Below are 23,274 nucleotides of genomic sequence, written 5' to 3' on the forward strand. Positions count from 1 at the left end.
GAGACACGCAGACAGAGAAATTACACTTTCAGTTCGGTTTGTGCTAGAGGAGGTAGGGTGGGAGCCTAATTCAGTGGGGGGAATGCTAAAGAGATGATTGAAAGATGGTCTTGCTTTTACTTGGAGTGCTCCAGCACAGAGCGAGCACCAGGCGCTCACACAAGCAAACAGCACAGGAGCTGCGGGGCTGCCAGCCCCCTGCAGAGCTCAGTGGCTGCGGGAGGGCAGGGACCCCTGCCCACATGGCCACGGAGGCTTCCCAAGGGACCCACAGCTCCCAGCGAGCCACCGGTCACCGTGTCCTGGGAGAAAGTGCCACGACTCTGGCTAAGCTGTGCTGGGGTTTCGCTCTCTCCACTAGGCAGCGTCCAGAGGGAGTGGGGGGCAGACTGGGGCAGCCCTGCACACAGCCGGCCCCTCCTCGCACCCCGAACTGTGGGGACAGGGTCTGCTTTGGGGGTCCTGCTCACAGCCAGCTCTGTTTCCCAGACCCTGAAGCACTCTGTCACCGCGTCACCAAGCCCTGGATTTCCCCAGACCTCCCTGAAAGCAGCTGCACCCACCGGCTGCAGCTCCCGGCATCCCGACACAGGAGGCTGCTGCAGATCCCACCGACAGGACAAAAGCAGGGAGATGGGGGAGAGGATCCGGAATCAAGTTGGTTCAACTCCTTGCCTAAAGAACTATAATATACTTTCTCTATAGATAAAATGTAAACATAAAGAGCATACAAATTGCACTTGATCCTTGGGATCTGGCATTTCTACCAAATGAAGGTTTTGGTTCACCTTTATTACTCTTCTGGGTGAGAAACAGCAGGATGGCGAGTGACCGACCAGACCACACAAGGGCCAAACTTAAAGACAAAATTATTTCCGCTAATAACCAAGTGACACTGGGGAACATTGTTTAAAGTGCCGAGGTGGCAGGAAGGAGAGAGCTTCTTTACCCCGGTGAGCAGCAAACTCCCTGGAGCGTGCCCAGCACACATCTGCCCACAGCGTGCCAGCAGCTCCGGGTCCTGCAGGGCAAGTGTTCCCGTCTCGAGCTCTGCACACATGTCTCTGTGCTGCCTCACGCCCCCCTTGGTGTTCGCTACTGGGAGCTCAGGACCTGCATGGTGGAAGGTGCCCTTCTCCCTGCCAGCCAGTGCCACCGGGGCTGCGGGACCCCAGAGCAGCTGGGAGCACACGGTGCCCAGCGCAGCACTGCCCAGCAACGCCGGCACAAGGCAGAAAAAGCAATAATCCACCATTAGCTGGCACCTTCTTGACACCACCGATCAGCGAAGTTCAGGCAGAGAGTTCTGATCTCTGATGCAGTCAAGCTAAAATATCTGAAAAAAAGTGAAATCTTGCCACTTTGGAGCACTCCTGGGCATGCAGCCGAGCCAGAAGAGCCCGAGGGCTGGCGAAAAGAAAACGACCGTGCATGAGGCTTTGCTAAGCAGAAGCTGGATCCCTGCAGTGACGTGTTGTGCAAGGGCCAGCGGGGCCAGGATGGCCACCAGCACCTACGGCCATGCCGCCCTGCTTGACCGCATGACCGGGAGGGAAGGAAGACACCGTGGCAGGGCAGGTGCTGTGCCAGCCACGCGAGAGATGCCCGAGGGCCCTCCGCTCCATCATCGTTTAGATCCTCATCCTCTCAGAGCAGGTTAATAGAAGGATCTGACTCAGACAGATTTCCAGCCACATTGTGAACATCTCCCACAGCATTCACTCCCTTTATAAATCTTTGCCTTTCATCATTGCTAATTCATTTGCAACACTTACAGATGATAATAAAAGGCCTACAAAACTCCACACAAGGCTGCAAAGATGCATTTCATTAACTAACTTCAAGGAAACTTCTATTATTAAGCAGGTGTTATTTAGGTTTTTCATCAGGGATCAGGCCCACATCAGTGGGAACTGCCGGCGCGCAAGGCAGGCAGTACTGCGCTACTGTCCGCAATAAAATAAAGTGCTGATGTGCCCTGGTTTGCCTGGATTGCACGGCAGGATTTCAGGGGTCCCACAGATGCAATGGTCAGCGTGGGGCTGGGGTGCACAGTTCCCGGCACAGCCCCTACAGCCACCCCGAGCACCCACAGCTGAGGTGCACCTGCTGCAGAGGCTGTGGGTGGTGTGGGGTGCGCTGGCACTGCAGCCCTTGGGCACGGACCTCCATCCAGCCGTTGGCCTGTGGTGGAAAACTGATGCCCCGGCACAGCAGGGCGGGATGCTCCAGACAGGCTTCTGCCTCTCCCTTCCCCGCTCCCAACTGGGCATGGGGCCAGAGGAGGAGGAGAAGCAGGAGGCAGGGAAGAGCACTCCCCGCAGCTGAGGGGGCCCTTCCAGCGGCCAGGGATATGCTGCCAGAGTGGACATGGGAAGCAGCCCCCCAAATCACAGCCATGCCCGCTGTCCCTCTCACTCCGAACCAATTCCCAGGTTTTCATCCCATTTCTGGCTGAACTGGGAGGCTCCTTTCTAAGGAGCCTTAGAAACATTCAGCACCATTTGCTCCGCACTTTAGCAGAGAATATTTTTGTTCACCAACTGGGGTGTCAAGGCTCAGTGAAGTAACTCTCGGAGCAGAAGGGATGTGGCTGGGAAAGAGTTTCCTTTAGCATAGCAGATGGGGAAAGTCACCTTCCAGGAGTTGGGCGCTGGGTGTGAGCTGTGCTCCAGTGTCTAAAAATAAAAGCAATAAAAGCTCCTTGTGGGGTTGCTAGAACATGTCAGCTTGTATAAAAATACCCATGGATTTCACCAGAAGGATGCTAGATACGAAAATGCTGTCAACTCTGGATTAAGACAGTGCGCAAACATCCATCCACCCTGTTAACCTAATTACCATACGAAATGGCATTATTACAGTTTGATTCATTTTACAAAACAGTGCTGGGGAGAGCCACGTCCACCTAGGTACACCGCAGGCGTGTGACCCAGGAATCCTTGGCTTTCCCGGCATAGGGGACGGGAAGCCCTGCTCTCTTGCCACGTGGAATGACTTGTTCGGCAGCAGCCCAGTGATTCCTACATCCCACCTGAAACCGCGGTACGTCAGAGATTTGGTCCAGTTTGGGGCTGGCTGGCTGCTCCTCCCTGGGAGCACCAGGTCAGTGCTCCGCACCGCTGTGGGGGTCTGCTTCACACCTGCACGCCTCGGCCATGCATTTGGATCACCTGTGCCCGGAGAGTCTGGATCCCGCTCAGGATGGTCTTCTGGTGCTCCACCAGTGTGATGCCCAGGCTGAGGACGTCTCTGCAAAATGAGCCCTGCATCAGCCACGAAGAACAAGCCCTAAACTCTGAAGCACCCCGACACCAGCTGCTCCCAGGCAAGGGCAGCGCAGGTTTCAGACCTGCCAGAGCAAGAAATCCCCGACATGTGGTCCCAGCCGACGCAGGACGGGCCCCAAATAGGAACCCAGGGGTAGCACGAGCCCGCGGCATGCCAGGCGTGAGAGGTCCCAACCCTGCCCCCCACGCTGCCTGCGTAACAGGTTAGCGCCAAATCGCATTAGATTTGACTCCACTTTCTGGAAGGGACAGGTCACGCTCCTCTTGTCAGAAATGAGAGGTTAAAGTCGCAGACTCCAGGTTTAAACCCCTGCTTCAAAAACCAGCAACTGAGAGGCACAACACGTGCAGTCCAGCCCACGCCAGCTCTTACAGGCATGTTGTGGAAGATCTGTCCTCTCGTTTAGTGACGCCTGACTAACGACAAAGCCGAGCTCCCTCATGCTGCACCCAGCAACACCAGTTTATAGCCAGGAAATGAGTTCACTTACTGGGCTGTCATCCTGGCCACTGATTCCAGGTAGCAGTAGCCTGCAGCTGTGAAGTTGTCTTTGTACCTGCCCATTTCTATTGCTTCCAGCCACTCGCCTACGGAGCTGAAAGACGGGAAGGCCGAGAAGGTTCGCTCGGTGAGGGGTATAGACGTGCTGTGGGACCTGCCAACAAAGCAGGGCGGTGAGGAGGGAGCAGGCACGGCACGCCTGGGGTGGCGGCCGGCAGGCAAAGGGGAACAGCAGCCAGCAAAGCGAGAGGGTGGTCACCTGGTGCAGGTGGAGCTGGGGCACTTCGGGGGCTCTGGGCTCTGCACCAACTTGCTCAGGATGTTGTGGATGTGCGAGAACTTGGGTCTCTGGCTGCGGTCCTTCTGCCAGCAGTCGAGCATGAGCTGGTGGAGCGGCGGCTGGCAGTTCACAGGGGCGGGCAGGCGGAACCCGTCCTCCACAGCCTTCATCACCTGCAGTGGGCAAAGGAGGTGGGGGGACGGCGTCAGGTGCTGCCACGCAGATCATATGCAACCCCCTGGGGCAAACCTCCCTCCTCACACCCTGCCTGGGGAGCGGCAGCAGCTCCTCCGCGCACCACAGAGCCACCTGCACATCATTAGCAACGGCAACATCGTCATCTACCACGCGGCCGCTGGGGACTCACGTCCTGGTTGGACATGTCCCAGTAGGGTCTCTCGCCGTAGGACATGACTTCCCACATGACGATGCCAAAGCTCCACACATCGCTGGCCGGACTGAAGTGGTGGTACTGGATGGCTTCAGGGGCTGACCACAGCACCAGGCTCTTCCCGCGCTGGACGGGCAGAAGGGGAGAAATGATGCGCTTGCACCGCAGGATGTAGCTGATGCCCGTGGTTCCCAGGTGGCCGCTCACCGTGCCCTGCCTGGCATCGCAGGGCAGCCACCAAGCAACCCCGCGTGCTACGTGCGGGTTTAATACTAAGAGAAAACTTCTGCCTCTCTTTGAAAACCGCCATGCAACTGTATGCTACATGGGAGTGTGAGTCCTGAAACATTAATGGGAGAGGAGAATGTCTCTGGGAAGAGCTGATGGCATTTCATACATTAATATTTAATGAAAACCGTTTCAAAGCTGCACAAACACACAGTCCCTCCACCTTGGCTTGCTCTCCTGTAATTAGCAATCCCCGTCTCGGTGTCTGCAGAGCCCTCTGGATGCGCTAAGGAAAGCAGGTGACAGAGACCGCAGCTAATTGTAATTAACAGCAGGGAGACCTTCACCCCAAAGCCACAGCCCTGCTGCACTGCACTGGGAGAAGCCAGGGCTCCTGCTGTGCTCTCCATCCCCCTCACTGAGCGAGCTGCTCCGTACCCGGCGGCACGCCAGCACAACTCCGCTCCAGAGCTTTGCAGCACGGCTGAGCTGCAGCTCTGCAGGCAGAGCTGGCCACAGCGAGGGGCGTTGCACTTTGCCAGGGGCACTACGGGATAGTGGTGCTCTCCCTGCCCAGTGCACCCAGTGTGCCTCCACCCAGCTAGCGGTAACGGCTGAAAAAGTTGGCCAAGACTCTTTCTGCCACTGGTCTGCTCAGAGCTGGCAAATGACTGCAGCTCCTGGCAGAGCGCGGGGCAAACCCTGCAGCCAGGCTCTTCCCACTGGGACACCCATACCCTGCACTGGGACACAGGGACCAGGTCCCTGCAGGCAGCGCAAATCAGCTGCTGCCTCCCTGGCGCTGCCCAACGCTCGCTCTGCAAACAATAAGTGCTCATCTGATTGAGGAATCAATGCTCTTTAAAATATTAATGCCTGCTTAATGCGACGCGCTAACAGCCCCAGCTGATGCCGGGCGGCTGCAGGGTACCGATGAAATGTCTCACTGATCTGCAGTTCAACATGCATTGATGCACCCCAAACAAAGCGTGCCGAAGGGGGGTGTGGAAGCAGCGCTGCCCCCAGCTCCGTGCCCAGGGGCTCCCAGGCAGCTTCGCCAAGCAAACGCAGGCACTTGGGAGACAAGCTGGCTAACAGAGCTGATGAGGTCTAAGTGCGAATCAAGCAGGACTTAAATTCTTAATTGAAAACCATGAATTTCATTACAAGTGATAAAACAGACATAAGGAACCCTGAGGCTGCCAGGGCTGCCTCCAGCCGCCCGTCACCTCTCTGCCAGTTCTCACAGACGCATGGCAGGGCTGCGGCCAGAGGAAGAGCCGTGCTGGGCAGCTGCTCTGCAGTTCCCTGGCTGAACGTGTCTGATTTATAGCTGAGAAAGAAGCTGTTAAGATGCAGAGCCCCCATTCGTACATGAGGAAGGAAACATGAGCCCAGGAAAAACCGAGGTTCTGGAGCAGGATTGCTGTATGCCTTACTAACTCCACCTGTGGCAGCTGGCTGGCTTTGGGTTGGATCCTTATTCACATTCCGGGCAGGTTGCAAACCTCTCCAGTGGCGCCAGGCCCTGGTCCAAGTGCTCCTGGCCACAACCACACGTTGCAGCCAGGGAGACCCACCTCTGCGGCAGGTTTTGCAGCTACACTGTCAGCATTTTGCTTTTGGGGAACGCTGACAATAGAATTCGGAAATGCAGCTTACCATGGTGGAGAAGATGGTCTCCATCTTATCTTCTTGGGGCCGTCTGAAACCAGTTATTTTGCAAGCCAGGCTGCTGTTCACAAGGACTTTGTGGGCAGCAAGGCTTTTGTGTATGTAGCCCATCTCTGCCAGGTACTTCATGCCAGAGGCAATCCCCTGCAACATGCAAACGAGCTGGGTGGCTGTGAACTGTCCCTCGTGTTTCTGTTAAAAAAATAGAGGAGGAAAAGCCCAAAGTGAGGAGTGGCCAGCTCAAGGGGGCATGGCCAGCAGAGCCTGGGTGGGTGGCAGACGCCCGCAGTTACCACCAGCTCCCACAGCACTCACCCTGAGAAAAGAGTCCAGCACGCCGTTCCCCATGTACTCCATCACTATCATCATGGTACTCCCTGCACGGACAGACAAGGAGCACCGCGTGAGTCCTGCCCACGGCTCGGGCAGCAATAACTCTGCAGGTGTCAGAAATCCGGGTGCTACCCCCCGGCACCGTCAGCCCACGCTGCCTGGCTACTACGGGAGACGAGGACTTTATCCCAGTTTGCAAGGAGCAGTGGGTGCGAGGCCTTCCTGCCGTTCCCAGCTGGGATCCCACTAGATCCCAATACCAGATGCTCCTTTTATCAGGACTCTGAACCACACCACAGAGGAGGACTGCACTACCCAACGAAAGCAAAAACAACCAGCTCAGCCCAACAGCCAGGACAGAAATACTGCCTTCCCGAGCGAACAGGCTAGTTAAAACCAGCACACATGCTCACGTTTCTTCGGATTTACATGAATATCCATTTAAGTACAGCATCCGCAGACCAGTTCAGCGCGCACACTCCCAGGAGAGCTGGGAGCAATCAGAGTCATCTGTTTTACTGACAGAACCTCACTTCAATTTGCTTTTATTAAGAGCGCACAGTTTTGCTGCTAAGCCAGTCCTTGATTTATTAATCTAGCTGTAAGCATTTTATTAATCATCAGAACGCTAAGTAGCTAAACCACAAGGAAACACCCGATTTCCAACAGAGCGCCAACAGCATCGCACCTCCAGCACCAGGCCATCACTCCAAAGCCACAGCTCAGGCGCTCTGCCTGCAGCAGAGCCTTCCCCCACCACACGTGGCTCCAGCTGCCCCGTGTCCCTGTGTCGTGCAGCCCGGTGCCCCCCTTACCTCTGGTGATGACCCCCTCCAGGCGGATGATGTTGGAGTGATCAAACTGGCCCATGGTGCATGCCTCCGCCAGGAAGGAACGCTGCTGCTTCTCCGAGCACCCTGCCCGCAGGGTCTGGATGGCCACCGGCAGCTCTCGCTTGCTGGGCAGCTTCAGGCAGCCCCGGCAGATTTCTCCAAACTCCCCTGCACAGCAGAGAGACGAGTTAAAGGGCATCCAAGGCAGGAGTTCCTCGCAGCCGCGGCTCGGCACCGTGCCTTCCCAGAGGACCCCCTGCCACAGCGTCCACACCACTCCTTTGAGCACCGACACAGATCCCTCTGCCATCTCCAGACCGTGAAAGAACGAGCTACCTGCCAGCTGGCTTCACGGCTTCCTCACAGCTCTCAGCATTGTTGGGCAAGGGCGATGCTTTACTGAGTTGGTGCAAGGCACTATAAACACAGGTTATATATATAACTCTCTATACCTGCTACAAAGCAAAGGGCAGCAGTCCTCTTCTGGGAGGTCAGATTCCCTTTAGGGGATATTTTCCCTGCTTTGGGACTGTAAAGCGTGCTCCTGTAGCACCAGCAATGTGCCTGGCTGTGCAGACAAGACATTCCCATCACGAATCCGGGGATTTGCCAGCCCACACTCAGGAGCATGCGGAGCCCCCCATGGCTGCGAGTTTCCCCCCCAGAGCCTGTTTTCCCATCCTCCCCCTCCTCTGCTGAACACACAGCCCTGCACACGAGTCTAGCATCAGCACGTGATACCAAAAACCTGTGAAAATGCAATGCAATTTCTTCTTCCTCTTCCTACACATCTACGCCATCCTCTCCACGCTCTGCTCAAGTGCATGTTCTGTTTTTTGCCCGTGGGAGGAAGATGAACCCCCAGGTACAGACCCCCTCTGCTCGGCACACGCAGGGTCTGTTCCCCACGGAGCAGAGCGCGGCCGGGCAAGGGGCGTCCTGCAGGCTGAGGCAGAACAGCCCATTCCGCGCAGCCACACGCTTGAGCAGGAGCGACCGAATTCATAACATAAAAGGCCAATATTGGCTTAACAGCAAAAAATGTGTAGCTATGAAAAGCTTTATTGATTTGAAAGCCAAGGTACTTGTTAGGTCAGCAGTGAGACAAATGCACTCCTGGATTCCTTGTATTTAAATGACTAATTTCTTTCTTGATTTTTTTCAAACACTGATTTGTTTCTTAAAGGTATGTGGGATTAGCCTCAGCTGCTCCGCTCAGCAGCCACAAAGATAACCTTCTCTTCTCCTCAGCGTCTTCTCCCCTGCAACACGGTCCCTTCAGCTGGTGGGCAAGCCCTTCCCTCTTCCCTTCCTCCACCTCTTCCTTTTTGTGCAGCTGAATTTATCTTTAGGAACAGAAACGACAAAGAAAAATCGTGTTTCCCATGTTCTGGCACACATTAGCAATTGAGGCTCTAGGGCCCAGTGAGGGGATTTTAATTTGCTTTTAAGTTTTAGGCAGTGAAGTTGATGAAAATCAATAAATCATTAGGTTCACATATTTATAAATAGTTTTCACGCTGCTGTCAAAGTGCCCAGATGCAGATAATTGCTGATGCTTTCTGGTCTGCGCGTCACTGGGTTGGCTGTACTTTGCGCCTCAGAAAAACAAACGGGAATGCGAAATCAAGCTCCCGAACAAAACGCTCCAGCCCTGCTCCCATCTCCTCGCCGCGAGCACGCCCCCCCCAAAAGACAAAAGCAAGAGCAAAGCTCCACGGTGCTGGAGGGTGAGGAGCTGCTGCGGGAGCCCACGGCGCTGCGGCTTGGGCAGGCTCACAGCAGGCACGGCACGGCACAGCACGGCGTGCCGGGGCCGAGAGGGGAGCGCTATGGCTGGGCACCGGCACGGCCATCGCCACCACTGAGGAGGAACTTGCCTGTCCCAATGATCCTCTCGATTTTAATACTAGCGTTATCCAGCTCTTTGGCAAAGAGGTGCACAGCCTGCATGGGGTCTTCACAAGTGTCAGGGTCGATGTACGTCCTCCTGGTTGGTATTTTAACTGCAGGAGAGGCACAAAGGGCGCATGAGAAAGGCTCGGCAGAGCTCCTGCCTGCCTGTCCTAGGAAATGCTCTCCCAGGTTATCCCTCTCCAGGTCTGCCGACAGGGCTAACTTCCCACTCTTTTATAAGCAAAGCAAAAGACTCACTGTAAGGTTGCTATGAAATTTCTTGTGGGATTAAATTAAATCGCTCTGCTTCGCTGCCACAATCCCTGCTTTAAAGGAGAGCGGCTCCTTCCCTCCAGCGCAGCCCCCTCCCAGACCGAGCCTGTCTACCACCCATGCTAATCCTCAATATCCAAACCATCTCCGTTCCCAAGACCTCTAAGAGAGATAAATATCATCGTAATCATAAACAACAGCCATGTTTCAGGTCCCCTCGATTGGCAACATGGGCAGCAAAATACCTCCCACAGGCGCTACCATCTGCGGCGCGGTGAGCGACCCTGCCCGCAGCACATCCAGGGGAACTGTGCGGAACGAGGCTGACCCGGCTCACCGGAGCCCTGGCAAAGCTCCGGAGGGGAAACAGCCACCCGTTTTCTGAGGCTTCCTCAAACCCCTGCCTCACATTCCTGAAAACAGCCAAAACACGGGCCAAAGCGCATCAGCTCTGCCGCTGGCCAGGCGCTGCCGGGAGGCTGCTCGCCCTGGACAAGGCAAGGAAGGCGACGGATGGTTTGCATCAGCTGCTTGGCCCATCCAGGACCAGCGCATGGGCAAACGGCAGAGCCCTGCTGCCCCCAGGAAGGGGTCACACCACGCCAGGCTCCCCCCTTGCACCCCAGCTCCCTTCACCCCACACCAAAAACCTCCGGCAAACTCCCCAGGGCTCCTCAAAGCTGCTGCCTCAGAGAAGCACGCAGGCTTTGCTGCTTCTGCGATGCTTCGGGGAGCAGAAGACCATGTGTACGCTTCACGGGCATATGCCAGGAATCAAATAAACTCATCAATCCCGATGTCTGAATTTCCTTTGACAACTGTTGTCTGTAAAATTATTGCTGCTCAATAATCAAGAGTAGCCCCAGAAAACAAAGCCGTGTTCTGATGTAGCAGATTGCGAAAAGCTGACGGAATAATTCATACGCCCCGTGGAAAGCTGAAAGCATCCCTGTTCCCGTTGGCACGGCAGTGACCTGTGCGTGGGAAGGACGGACCCTGGCTTATGAAGCTGTCAAGCCCACCGTCCCCAGAGAGCCTTCGCTGCGCTGAGCCCCTGCTCCGGGATAATGTGGGATGACAACACTTCAAAAGCAAGGACTGGGGGCTGCTTTGTCGGGAGCTGGGTTATTATTAGCGATAATAGCGATCCCCACACAGTCATACCGGCCACGGTGGCCAGGCTTCACTTACAGTGGAAGTACAGCTCCTCGTCCCCGTCCTGGCTGGCTTTGCTGTACCCACACTGTCTGCAACGAGAATGGAGATGCAGAGTGGGGGCTGGGCAGCAGCCTCTCACTGGCCAGAAAAGCCTCGAGCTGCAGCACACAGGGCCCGAGCCCAGCCCCCGGCACGAGGAGCCAGCCCCCACCACCGCCCCGCGCCCCCGACAGCCCCTGCTGGGGGGGGCTTCGCTTTGGTCCCTCTGCCCTGCCCCAGCCCCAAACCTGCTCCGCTCACCTCCTCCACACCATCATGCCAATTACCATGGACACCAGCACCGTCAGCCCCGCGATGGCCACCACCGCGATGATGAGGACGGGGTTCTGCTCGCTGGAGGCCACCGTCACTGTGGAAGGGAAGCAGAGCCAGTCAGCAACGCACCCTGGGGCAGGTCCAAGGCGTGGGGCAGCCCCAGCTGCTCCTCCCAGTGCCAGCCTGCGTCCTCCAGCAGGGCTGTGGGACAATTCACCCGCAGCACCAGGCTGCTTTTCACCATCCTCGCAACAATTCACATTCTGGTTCAGTTATAAGAGCTCAAGCTGGTGCCATCAGACCAATGTGCCGGGCAGTGTCACAGGCACGGACGGAGGAACACCAGCGCTGCCACATTGGGGTCCTGGTTTTGTTAATCAGTGCTGAGGAAAGGTTCCTGCTTATCAGAGGGACATATTAAAATTTATGGCTTACAAATAGTTTTCCTTCATCACATTAATCGCTTCCCTTTCTGCTTTTGCAAACAGGGGTATTAGAAAGCTACATTCTATATAAAATTTTTATTGGCTTCAATTCATTCTGAAAATGTCTTCTGTGTGGCAAATGGATGCAATTTAAAGCCCTGTTAAACACAATCTGTGAGAGTCTTACTGAGCCAGCCATCTCAGGGCTTTCATTTCTAGCCAGGGTGGGTTATTAAGCTGAAGCCCTACCATCTCTCCAAGCCCTCTTTTAGTCAGTGAAATAAGATGCTTCTGGACTATAGTTATGAATGGAAACTGTGAAAAGGAAAAGCCCCAGCAAACAACACCGGTGCTGGCTGACCTTATTCAGCCAAGCAGCTAACAAGCCAAGTGCCTCACGAGCCCCAACGGCAGCGGGGGTAAGCAGCCATCTCCTGTCCGGGGCACGCATCCAAAGCCAGCCAGCTCTCCAGGCTGGTCTTGCCTCCTCTGCTGCAGCCTGTGTGGCTGACCAGCCCATCCCTGCAGCACCCGCGGCAGGCTGCACAGCTTCACAGACCCAGGCAGGATTGCACCCTCGGCTTACACCGACGCTCGCTCCCTTCCAGCACCCGTTTGGTGGCTCCATAAAAGGGACCCGGTGAGATCCGTTCCCACACCAACGTCACGCCAAGGCAAAACAATCCCCAGCCACGCCAGCTCTGCTAAGCACTTTCTCGGGCAATCTCAGTCGAAGAGTCGAGGCTCTGTCCCCAGCCTCTGCAGCGGAGAGGAGCCAGAGGCTGGCTGCCCTCACTGACGCTGTGCTGAGAAGAGCGAGGACAGACACCTCCAGGACCGGCCGGCCAGCAGGAGCAACCTTGTTAAAGTCAATTAAAAGCAAGTCCTGGGAAGTACCTGCTCTTAGACCCAGAGGAACGGATGCTGCTCCACAAATCCAAGAGCATCTGGGGCAGGAGCAGCAGCATCCCCAGGACCCAGCTCCAAGACCCTCATGTCCACAGGTGCGCACGTAAGAGACAACGAGCTCTGCCAACACTTACACTCTGCCAGCGTCTCCACTTCAATACTGGGGTTGTAATTTCCGTAGTCCGGCGAGGAAGATGTCCGGATTTGGAAAATATAGAGTGTGCCAGGCTTCAGGTTATTGACCGTCACGGCCGTTGATGTGGTTTTCACAGTTGAGTAACTTTGATCTCTCTGATCCTGTGAAATAATGAGATACCCGAGATCTAGCTGGACTGACAGCTGCACCACGGAGCCGGCACAGCACAGCTGTATCTTCGCCTCGCCTCTGGGTCCCATCAGGACAGTCTATCTAAACATAAAACCTTCAACAGAAAGAATACATTTACTAGGTGTCTCATTAATAGAAATTACATAGAAAGGTCACATGAAATGGCAGATGGAGCCAGATGACGCGCTGTGAAGACAGGCGGAGGACGGGGCAGTGGGGAGCAGCTGTGCCACCCCACACAGCTCCTGCCCCCCCGCCTGCCCCCGCGCTGGGGCTCGGCTGCAGGCACCACTGGCCCCTTCCCGCTCCCGTGCTACAGCCACTGAAGCCCCGCGGTAAACGCGTGTGTACAAGCACATACCGAGTAATCAGAGCTGGCAGGTGAGTTTGCCAACAGTCTTGGTCCCCGGGATTTTATTGACTTGCTCAGTGACCGACTGATCCCTCTGCTTCGAGTAAGGGACAGCACGCTGGGCAGCCCCGCTCCCGCCGCTGGGGCGGGCAGGCAGGGTGGGCTCTGCCTGGCTGGCGGTACCGCTGGGCTACCCACACTGCCTGCCCACGGCAGACCCCCCTGCCTCGGCTTCCCCGGGCTGGCAAAGCAAACAAGCCCCAGCCGCCCTGTCAGCTCCCACAAAGCTCCCCACGCCTCTCCGCAGCCGCCGGCAGAGGCTGTTTGCTCAGCCACGTCAGATGCTTCCGAACAAGTGCCCTGGTGAGAAGACGCAGCCCAGGCCAGGGTTATCTGAGGCTGCTTTCCACCCGCAGCAGGGCCAGGCTGTGTCCCACTGCCCCTCTCGGACCCACACAGGCGTGCTGCACCCTCGTCACACTGATGCCCCACGAGCATCCCAGCCCTGCGGTCTGGCTCGGGGGCAGGCAGCAGCCGCTCACTGCACCACTCCCAGCGCCGGGGACGTTGCTGTGAAGTGTATTTTCCGTTTGATACGCTTTTCCCTTTGAATCTCCGTTGTTAAAGTACAGCTTTAAAAGCAAAGACTAGGAACTAAGTTGATTTTCGTGTCAGCATCAAGAGCCTCATTTCAGTGAATAATTGCTAAACTACAGTTTCAATTCTCTACCCAAGCAGGATGTTTCCTCATTTCCCATACCCTGAGCATCTCGTTGCTGCAGCCCATTTGCAAGGAATTACCAACTCTGGCTTCAGCATTTGCCCTCACCCACAGATTCCTCCTTTCAAATCTATCAGATGCTGAAAATCACATTAATATGAATCAGCTTCACGGTAGCTTGTTTCTAAATACAGAACGCCAACATGTCACCTGCACAGTTTGCTTGACATGTAATCAGTTTCATAACGAGCCTGAGCACACGCAGATAAGGTAATTTGTGGAACTGTGTCATAAACTGCATTTATTTTGATTTAGAGCATTGTCCCTGTTCTCTGCCCACCGGTATTTCTTCTAAAACTCTCATCCCACCGCACCTGTCAAACAACAGCTATTTTTAAAATTAAGACACTGTCAAAAATGTCTGCTCGTGGCCCCTGCTGTGTGGAAGACCACTCACAGCTCACTGAAGTCACGGGTTCGGTGGCCCTCAGTCCTAAACCAGTAAAGACCACGAGGTCCAACACTTTCCCAGAGAGCAGGCTATGAATTCAGGTGTCATCTTGTCAAAGATTTAGAAACCCAGTACGGTTTAGCAGTCCCTGTCTAGCTGGCTAATGGCAAACACTCAAACCTCAGATTTCTAATGTCCTTGAAAAAAAGCCAACCAACGCATTAAAAAAAAAGAATGAATGAATGAAAATTATTAGCTTTACTCTTTCTCCCAGGGAGATGTCAACATTAGGACTGGATGAAATCTTGCTGCGCAGACGGGGAGGGAAAAAAACCCACTAATCAACGTAAATTCTACAAATAATCCGAATTTCCTAAAACTTGCAGGAGCAAAATGCATAACACTGTCGGAGAAGCAAAGACCTTTCTGGCCGCCATTTGAAGCGCTCCTCTTGCTTTCAGGTGCCAGCAAAATCTTCACAAGAGCACTGTCCACAGACAGGCTCTCCCTCCCCTTCCCACCACGGCACCTTCCCACGGGGTGGGGGGGGGGCAGCACACGCAGCACAGGCAGCACCCTGGCACCGCGCTCCCGAGGGGCAGACCTGGCTGGTGAGGGCAGCACCGGGAGTCGGCTGGGGAGCGACCCATAACTGGAGCCGGTCCCCAGAGCCTACCTTCTCATAGTACTTGACCTCGTACTCGGTGCCGTTGGTGGTGGGGAAGCCCGGCTCCTGCCACGACAAGGAGACGCTCTTCTGCTCGACTTTGTCCATGCGGATGTCGGTGATGGGAGTCGGCACTGAAAAAGCAGAGGGAAGCAGCAGGTGGCCACGGTGCTGCTGGGGGCAGAGCATCCCCCCTGCTCCAGCAGCACGGCCAGTAGCCCCCAGACCCCCCTGCACCAGCCTGGCGCAGCCTGCCAGGTTGGAAGCAGAGCCCCAGGGACACGGCCAGCGACTGCGTGCCACCACGCTTTGGATGCTTTGGTTCTGAACAGCCAAGGAAGTGCAACCAGGAGATGACAGGTTACAAGGAATTTTATCTCTATCCTCTTATTCAGCTGGGCTGCGAGTCCTGTGTCAGCCCAAACGCGTTCAGCTGTGATAACTTCATTTCTGCTTCTGCACTGTGATGCCACAGTAAAAACGTCAACAATTTAAACAGCTGAAGAGCGTGCTGCTTCCGCAGATACCAGTTCCCTTTCTCTGAATCAGGACCGGAATAGGACAAACTCCAAGCTAGTGATCATCCAACAGGAGAAGACGGTGACAAAATACAATGGCTTTGTAATCTGTGGACAGCTAGTAATGCTCCAACCAAAACCAAGCAAGAAATCCTAAAGGCACCCTCCGCCCACAGTGCTGCAGAGGGATCTGAGCCTGGGGAACATCCAGTGCTCTGAACCTGCTGCTAAGGATGTCTCTGAAATGCAAAACACAACCTTTGAGCAGGAGGGCTTGCAGGATGCTCCAAGGCTTCTCCAGCCACCCTGGCACAGGCTCTGCCCCACACCCCCCAACAGCTGGGGACACGGGAGAGCTGCTGCCCTACCCACTGCTGAGCACGCAGCCCCTGCCCCAGCAGCCGCCTGTTTCCAGCCAGCACGGGCTCCACGCGGGACCTTCCTCCCTGGCACGTGCACTCACATTTAGCTCGTCTCACTATGCAAGATGCACTTGCCAACTATTCTAACCAGGCCTGGCTCCAAAGGAGCAGACTTCTCCAGCACGCGGCGGGCAGCTCGCTGTCCCCAGCTACCCGCAGGCTCTCTGCCCGATGCTGACGCCCTCGCTGTTTGCGGCAGCAGAGAAGGGTCTGCCTGCCTTATGCTGCTGCACTCGGCCCCGCTCCCCCAGAGCCTCCTCCGTGCCGTCTCCTCTGACCACCTTCTCCTGCCTTCAAGGGGCTGAGCTGTGCTCAGCACCCATGCGGCTCCTGCAGCCGACGGGCAGTGGCCCTGCCTGCACCGGGCTCCCTGCCTGCAGGCAGCATCCCAGCAGCTCTTCCAAAAGCCTCTGCCTCCGGCACCAGCGGGAAGCCAGCTGGACCTGTCAGACTGTCTGCAGCATCTCAGGAGCCAGCCAAGGACACGGCATCCCCTGCCCACCCAGAGCAAGGCAGCAGCGGCTCGGACGCGACGATCTGCCCACGGCCGGGGCGTTCTCCCAGCAAAGCAGGGAGGAAGGGGCTGCCTGGCTCATGCTAGGACATCGGTGTCTTTGCTGCAAAGGTGCTGTTCAAGAAAGACACTAAATATCTCAGCAGGGAAAATAAAGCTTCTGTTGGAGCCCCTTGTTCTGCTTTAGGCTGATCAGAGAGAAAGTTAGGATTGATTAGAAAAACTGACCTCCCCAGTGGCTGAACACATCGAGTAAGGTCTTCACAGCTGTCCCGGGGCAGTGCCACAAGCTGCCCTGGTCAGGGGGCAGAACGTCTCCTCTTCAGCTGAGGAGAGGATGGGGAACAGCAGAAAAGCCTTCAGTAGCCGTGGCTCTGGGCCACCCAGCCTGGCCACGGCTGGAAGGCAGGGTCCTGCCTCGGGGAAGGGTGGCCCCTGGATCAGCCCAGTAAGACCAGGGGGCCAGAGCACACCGGGGCGAGGGGGCTGCACTGACCGATTCACCCAACTACACCAGTGGCCCTGCAGCAGGCACGGTGCGAGCCGCACGGGGAAATCGGCTGTTTCTAGCTTGTCCCACTGCTCCACCAAACTGGGAATTTTGCTGGACCCTGATTATCCCACAGAGTGTCCTGCAGAGAGGAATGAGTCCCTGGAAAGTAAACTTGAGTATCTGTGAAACTTGGTATTTAATAAATTACCTAGCTCATTAATCTTTGCTGAAGAAAAAAGTCCCTCTGATGTTTTATTCATGATGGTTTGCTCCTTGATTCCAAGTCCGAAGGGAACCGAAAGGAGCGAGAGCCCCGAAGGGCAGCTGGGAGCCCCCGTGGTCGCTCCCAGCCCCTGCGCACATCCCCCTACTGCGACCCTGCCGTGTCATTTGACATTTTTAAAAATAATTCTCCGAGTAGATAACACTGGTTCCAGAGCTGACCTTTAAGGGGATATTGAACGGTCCACTGGTAAAGAAGGAGGAGCGAGCTCCCCCCGGCAGCATGAAGCACAGCAGAAGGGTTGTTAACGCTCCCACTGGGCCATGCAGGGTGTGACCCGGGGGGGGGGGGGGCTGCACCACAAATCCGTGGCACAAACCCTTGCTGAGGTCTGCCTCCTTCTCAGGCATCAAGATAAAGGCAGGACTAGAGAGATCTCCACGGGCACCCACGGAGCGAGCCCTCCTGCCCACGCCAGGCTGCCAAACACTTCACCGCGTCCCGGCCTGTCGCGGGTTTGCCCGCACTTGTCGCACTCGGGAGGCTGGTGGCTCCTCCAGCGCGGTGACCCTGCGGCACGTGGTGCTGCCGCCTTCCCCACACCCGGCTGCACCCCCACAGTGGCAGCACCCAGTGCGGCAAAGGTTCCCTCCTCTGCCAGAGACCTTCTGCCCGGCCGACACCGTCTGGAAGCCCCGTGCCTCCTCGCGGCACTTCAAGCACCAAGAATGAGTACGACCGAATTCGCACCAGCTTGGCACCAGCTTGGCACGCTCCTGCTCCAAACCCTGCACATGGCTCCTTACCCCCACCAGAGCCAGGCCTAGGCTAGCACAGGCTGTAGCACGGCATTTGCTCTTGGGGAGGAGCGGTGAGAATGATTTTCACGTGTAAGAAGTGTTTCAACAAGAATAAAAAAAGAAGAAGAAAGAAAGATCCTCGGCTTCCTTCAGTCACATAAACGTGCACTGACCCACGTGCACAAACAGCAACACACACGGGCACGCTCACCGCTCCCATCGCTGGGACTGGGGGGAATCCCCCCCACGGAGCCTGTGGTCTCTGCTTCAGCGCACGTCCCTGCATGTTCCACGAAACGAGTGATATGGGCGGCTGAGGCCACCCTGACACTTAACTTTGGTTTTGCTCCTGTAAACTAAGTTAAGTGCTCCTTGCTGTTTTATATGATTCCCATTAATAAAATATCACACAGATGCCCTCCTGTATCTCTCAGCCGAGCAAACAGACTGAAGAAACCCGAACAAGCGGTCCTGACTGTTAACAAAGCCATCAGGAAAAATCACACTCACTTAGCGATGGGCTGTAGAGCAGAACTCATGGTACATGCCAGAAAAGCAGGCACTAGCCTCTAACGTGTTTAAAAGGCATTAAAAATCACACAGACTACAAAGCATTTCACACTGTGAAAAAAATGTGTTTCCCATCAATATTTTAAGCTCCTCTAACATTGCCTCTATTCTGAAAAAGCAAACATTAAATTATTCACCACTCTGCCTGATTTTATAAACTCCTTTCCATTGTATGTGGGTTTTCTCCCGTTAATTAACCAGCACACCAGCAGAAAAGGCATCAAACCGGGTGTGGGCACCGTGTCCCTCTGCTGAGCGACCCGCTGCATCCGCACGCCGAAGGGGGCCCTTTGAGAGGGACAACAGCACGCACTTGATGACGGAGCTGGACCAAGAGGTCACGCAGCAGGGAGAGCCCACTCGGCGCCCACCCCGGCTCCTGCACCCAGCCGTCTCAGGGATGCAGTCCCACAGCCCGAGCCGGGGCACGCAGGCACGAGCAGGGCACAGCCCGGCAGCGGCGCTGAGCCCAGGCGGGGTGAGCGGCAAGCAGATGGACAGACCTTGCCATGCCCCCAACGCTCACACTGCCGTAGGTTATGTTATGAGCACTGCTCGCAACACCACCAGTTATGAACGCCCCCACGCAGAAAACGCACTGGGCGCTGTCCCAGGCGACTCTGGCCACAGGGTCCTTCTTCCCAAACCAGGGAAGCAGCCTCCCCAGTTACCGTGCAGCTCCTCCAGGGCTGGTTCCCCCAGCAGGGAGGGAAAAGACCCCCGAGCGCACCCCCTCGCCTCGGGGTCGGCTCCTCGGGCGCTGCTGCACCGCCTGTGCAGGGAGGTCTGCTGCGGAGGGCCTAATTCAGCACAAGCCACTTCTTCACAGTCTCGGGCAGGAGAATGCATTTCGGCACTGGCTGCATTATTAATCTGCAACAGATTTAAAAGCCCTTTAAGATAGGAGCCGATCCCTGCCGGGAATATAAATGACATCGTCCCAGAGCGTACATTTACATAGCTAATGCAGCTCTACTCCTGCAGGTAAACAGCTCCGTTCCCTCCTCAAACACTTTTATTTAGTCCCATGCTGGGGCCAGATTACAAAAAACACAGTATTAATTTTGCCTCCTGCAGACTAAATAGCATCTCTTCTTTTCCCCTGCAAATACAACGAACAAATGCTAATTCACTCTTGTGACTGCTGAAGGGGAAGGGCAGTGCAAAAGCTGCACTCAGCACTATATTTAGAGAAGCGGGGATCTGACAGCTAAATAGGGTCTTGTTTCTTTGTTTAATTTTTCCTTTGAATCCGCATATCTGCAACCAGAGCTTCCCTGCTGCTGCAAATTACTTCTGAGACCACCGCATCGCAGCTGCCCAGGACGTCGTCGCTGCTTCAGGCATCCCTGTGCTCTCCCTTTCTCCTGACCTCCAGCCCCATCCAGCACCTCTGCCACAGGCTTTGATGACGAGGGGCATCAGGGCTCGGGACTCGCCGGGGATGACACGCTCGGCACAGCGGCTCTGCCTGTCACCCGTGGCCCCAGCCCTCCCATCCCGCTGCCCACCAGCACCCAGCGAGCTGCCTTCCCTACAGCCAGGGGCTCTTGCCTGAGAGGGGTGTTGCAGGCAAAGCAGGCTGAGAAGCCCCCTCCCCAGGGACACCCTTCTCCCCCTTTGCTGAGAGGAGCTGGGCCACCTGGGCACCCGCAGGCAGAGCGGCTCCTGCCCGACACTGCTCCCAGCAGGGGACATCTTCGGCAGCAAAAAAATTTCAGTATTTCAAGAAACTTGCTGAGCCTCAGCTGCTCAGCTAATTCTGAGCCACCATCTGCATCCGGAGACTTGACAGCTCGACAAGAGACATTGATTTTGAGCAGATTACAAGATTAATTATGCCGTATTCTTTATGCGTATTTCAGTTCCTTCAGGAGCGTGTAGAGTTGAGCAAGGGGTTGAGATTCCCACTCGCCCAGAAGAAAAGCTGCACCAAACAGCCAAAGGTGCAAGGCGTGGGCTGGCGTCGCGGACTCGTTGCTTCACTCCTAGAGGACACGGCACTTGCTGCCTTTACCCACCCCTCGTCCCCAGCTCAGACCTGAAGCTCCAGGCGAGGAGGCAGCCCCAGGGCACTGGTCCCGCTGCCTGACACCAGGCAGGAGCCTCTGGAGGAACAGCTCGTTGTAAGACCTCGTTAAGCTCACCCCTCCCTAGCTTGTACACTGGCTCAAGAATAGACTGAGCTCAGGAGACAGAAGATCTTCCCAGAGCTAAATCCATCCCTGAACAGCAAAGATCCTAATGAGGAGTGACACCTCCAGTGAAGAGCAGCCTGCAGCACAGCATCCACCCAACAGATTCACAGAAATTACTATATGGGGGAAGAGAAAGCAACAACACGTGCAAAAACATTTGATCAAGTGGTGGGAAAATTATCTATAACAAGATCAAAGTTTAATCTCTTCAGATGAAATTGTTGGCCAATTCCTGCCAAGAGGTACGTGAGGATCATCTGTCTCCATTAGCTGTGGCTTGGCAAAGGGGTTTCAAACAAATTAACAACATAACCGCAGAGGAACAGACAAGGACACAACAAGCCAGAGCTGATTTTCCTTAGGCACAGCTAACAAACGCACAGGCTGGGCGCTCACATCCCCTCTCCTCCAGGAACAGAAACGCAAAATGTGGAAGGAGACACTTACAGTAAGAAATGATGCCACAGATCAGCACAGGAGAGAGATGAAAGCACTTTTTTTCTTTCCAAAGGATAGCCAATATTTGAATTACTTATTTTAAGGAAGGGTTTTTGTGAATGGGCTGAAAATGTCGCTTCTTTGAAGGCACTTTTTGGTGATTTGTAAATTCAAACTGCAGCTGGATCACAAAGCAGACTCGTCCCTTTGGAGCCCAAGCTGTCGCCATCCACCTCACTGCCATGTGGGGCCACGGGCTCCTGCAGCCCAGCCAGCTCCTCACCTCCCCACAGTACCAACTGGGGCCCCCTGGGCGTGCTGCAGGTCGGTCTCCATCTCCCCCCTCCTGCCCACCGCTGCCAAGCACCACGTCTGCACCACTGGAGCAAGCCGACAGGAATCAGAGCACGGCCGCGGCACCAGGCGTGCAGCGCGCGAGGACGGTGCCCACACCACCTCCAGACCCCGCGTCCTCCCGGCAGCGAGGCCACAGACCCGGCCGCTGAGCGACCTGAGCACCCCAGAGGTGACACAGAAGTGACAGCGCAGGCAACTGTCCTTTCGGTGCAGTGGGGCCGAGGCACCGATCGCCCTCAGCGTTACACCGTACCTGCGAGGCCGGTGGAGATGTTGACCTCGGCGTACTGCTGCCCCCACAGCGGGCTGATGCCTGAGACGCCGTTGACAGCTGCCACACGGATGGTGTAGTTGACATGAGGCAGCAGGTTCACCAGGGTGACGGTCCGGTCCACGAGCCCCGTCTGCTGCGGCACGAAGCCCACGCTGCTGCCACACTGCTCGCAGTGGCCCCGCAGAGCTGCTGGGCAGCGGCCGCACCACAGGCTGTAGGTCAGGTCGCTTCGGCCACCCGCATCGGCAGGGGCACTCCACTCCAGCACCAGCGATGACTGCCGCAGGCTGTAGACCAGGTTCCTCGGGGCAGAGGGTGGACCTGGAAGCAGAAGAGTCTGCACACGGGTGCCCCGGGAGGAGGGCAAACCGATGGGTCCTCTGGGAGCAGCAGCACAGGCACCGGTGGCACGGCAAGAGAGCGCGGTCCCAGGCAGCCACAGCACGTGGCAGCACGAGGGGACACGGATGCATTGACACGTGTGGCATGGTGGGGACACCCAACGGAGGATCCCTGCCGGAGGGATGTGTATGTGCAGCGAGCCAGAGCTCACACAGCATGTGACAAGTGCCTGGCCAGACCTGGCACCTCCCGGGGTTCGGCTCAGGGGACCCCCAGCGCCGGCTGCCCGCTGCCCCCCATGCTCGCTCTCGGGTAAAGCGGGTTTCTCATCGCTGTGCAGGCAGTTGCACCGCATCCATCACTGGAGCGGTTGGAGTCCAATCCAATTAACTAGAGGCCATTTAATTAAAATCTGTGAACTATATTGACTAAATGACTGTGCCCTAGTTTTACCAGGGAGTCTACAAGCCCCACCGCTCATCTGTCTCACCAGACTGCTGCCTCAGCCTGCACGCTCCGCGGTATAGGGGCAGCCCCTCCAGCCCCTCCCCACCGTGGCAGTCCGCAGCGCAGACCCCCCCGGCACACACGTGCCCAAGCGCGGCTCCCGTGGGCTAGCGCCCGGTGCTGGCAGGGTGCCAGGCTGGGACAGCCTGCCGGGACCCCGCTCGGCTCTGCGCCGCAGGACGGACACGGCGCCGGGACCCCCGCTTCCTCGCTTTGCAAAGAGCTGCCGCTTCAGCGAGACGTACGTGTGCAGGAGGCAGATGGTGGGTCTGACGGAGACCTGGAGTAGTTCTTCTGGCACGAACAGAACGTGGAGGCTTCCTCATGTGTGAAGCTGTGCTCAGGGCAAGGAGAGCAGAGAGGGAGACGGAGGGAAGGCTTGTAAAATCCAGGAAGGCAGGCTGAAAAGACAGAGAGAGGAAATTATGGGAAGAACACCATGAAGCGAATGAGGGACACATTTGAAGACTGCACTGCCTCGTTTCCTGGGACATCCCTTGCCTGCCACCAGCCAGCAGATACCGCCCTCCAAGCTACCGTCCCTGAGCACCTCCACGATCCTGGCTCCAAGAGACGTGCCTTCGGTCTGACC

At 56.2% G+C, this 23,274-nt stretch overlaps 1 protein-coding gene across 3 annotated transcripts in view; it reads right to left on the bottom strand.

The window, feature by feature from the left end:
* Positions 1-753: 753 nt before the first annotated feature.
* Positions 754-23,274, bottom strand: part of EPHA10 (EPH receptor A10) — a 50,303-nt gene continuing 27,782 nt past the window's right edge. For 2 of the 3 annotated variants that reach the window (XM_080381961.1, XM_080381960.1), the window contains exons 4-17: positions 22,928-23,083; positions 21,813-22,154; positions 15,036-15,160; positions 12,642-12,804; positions 11,159-11,267; positions 10,892-10,947; positions 9,412-9,537; positions 7,514-7,699; positions 6,681-6,742; positions 6,354-6,557; positions 4,440-4,589; positions 4,052-4,245; positions 3,782-3,946; positions 754-3,252 (exon numbers count right to left, since the gene is read on the bottom strand). In XM_080381961.1, coding sequence (XP_080238087.1) covers positions 3,138-3,252; positions 3,782-3,946; positions 4,052-4,245; positions 4,440-4,589; positions 6,354-6,557; positions 6,681-6,742; positions 7,514-7,699; positions 9,412-9,537; positions 10,892-10,947; positions 11,159-11,267; positions 12,642-12,804; positions 15,036-15,160; positions 21,813-22,154; positions 22,928-23,083 — 2,153 coding nt within the window. In that variant the 3' untranslated portion in view covers positions 754-3,137. The remainder of the gene's footprint in view (positions 3,253-3,781; positions 3,947-4,051; positions 4,246-4,439; positions 4,590-6,353; positions 6,558-6,680; positions 6,743-7,513; positions 7,700-9,411; positions 9,538-10,891; positions 10,948-11,158; positions 11,268-12,641; positions 12,805-15,035; positions 15,161-21,812; positions 22,155-22,927; positions 23,084-23,274) is intronic. The other variant, XR_013927315.1, reaches the window with a different exon arrangement.

This window comes from Falco punctatus, assembly GCF_963210335.1.
Source record: "Falco punctatus genome assembly, chromosome: 3".
Lineage (NCBI taxonomy): Eukaryota > Metazoa > Chordata > Aves > Falconiformes > Falconidae > Falco > Falco punctatus.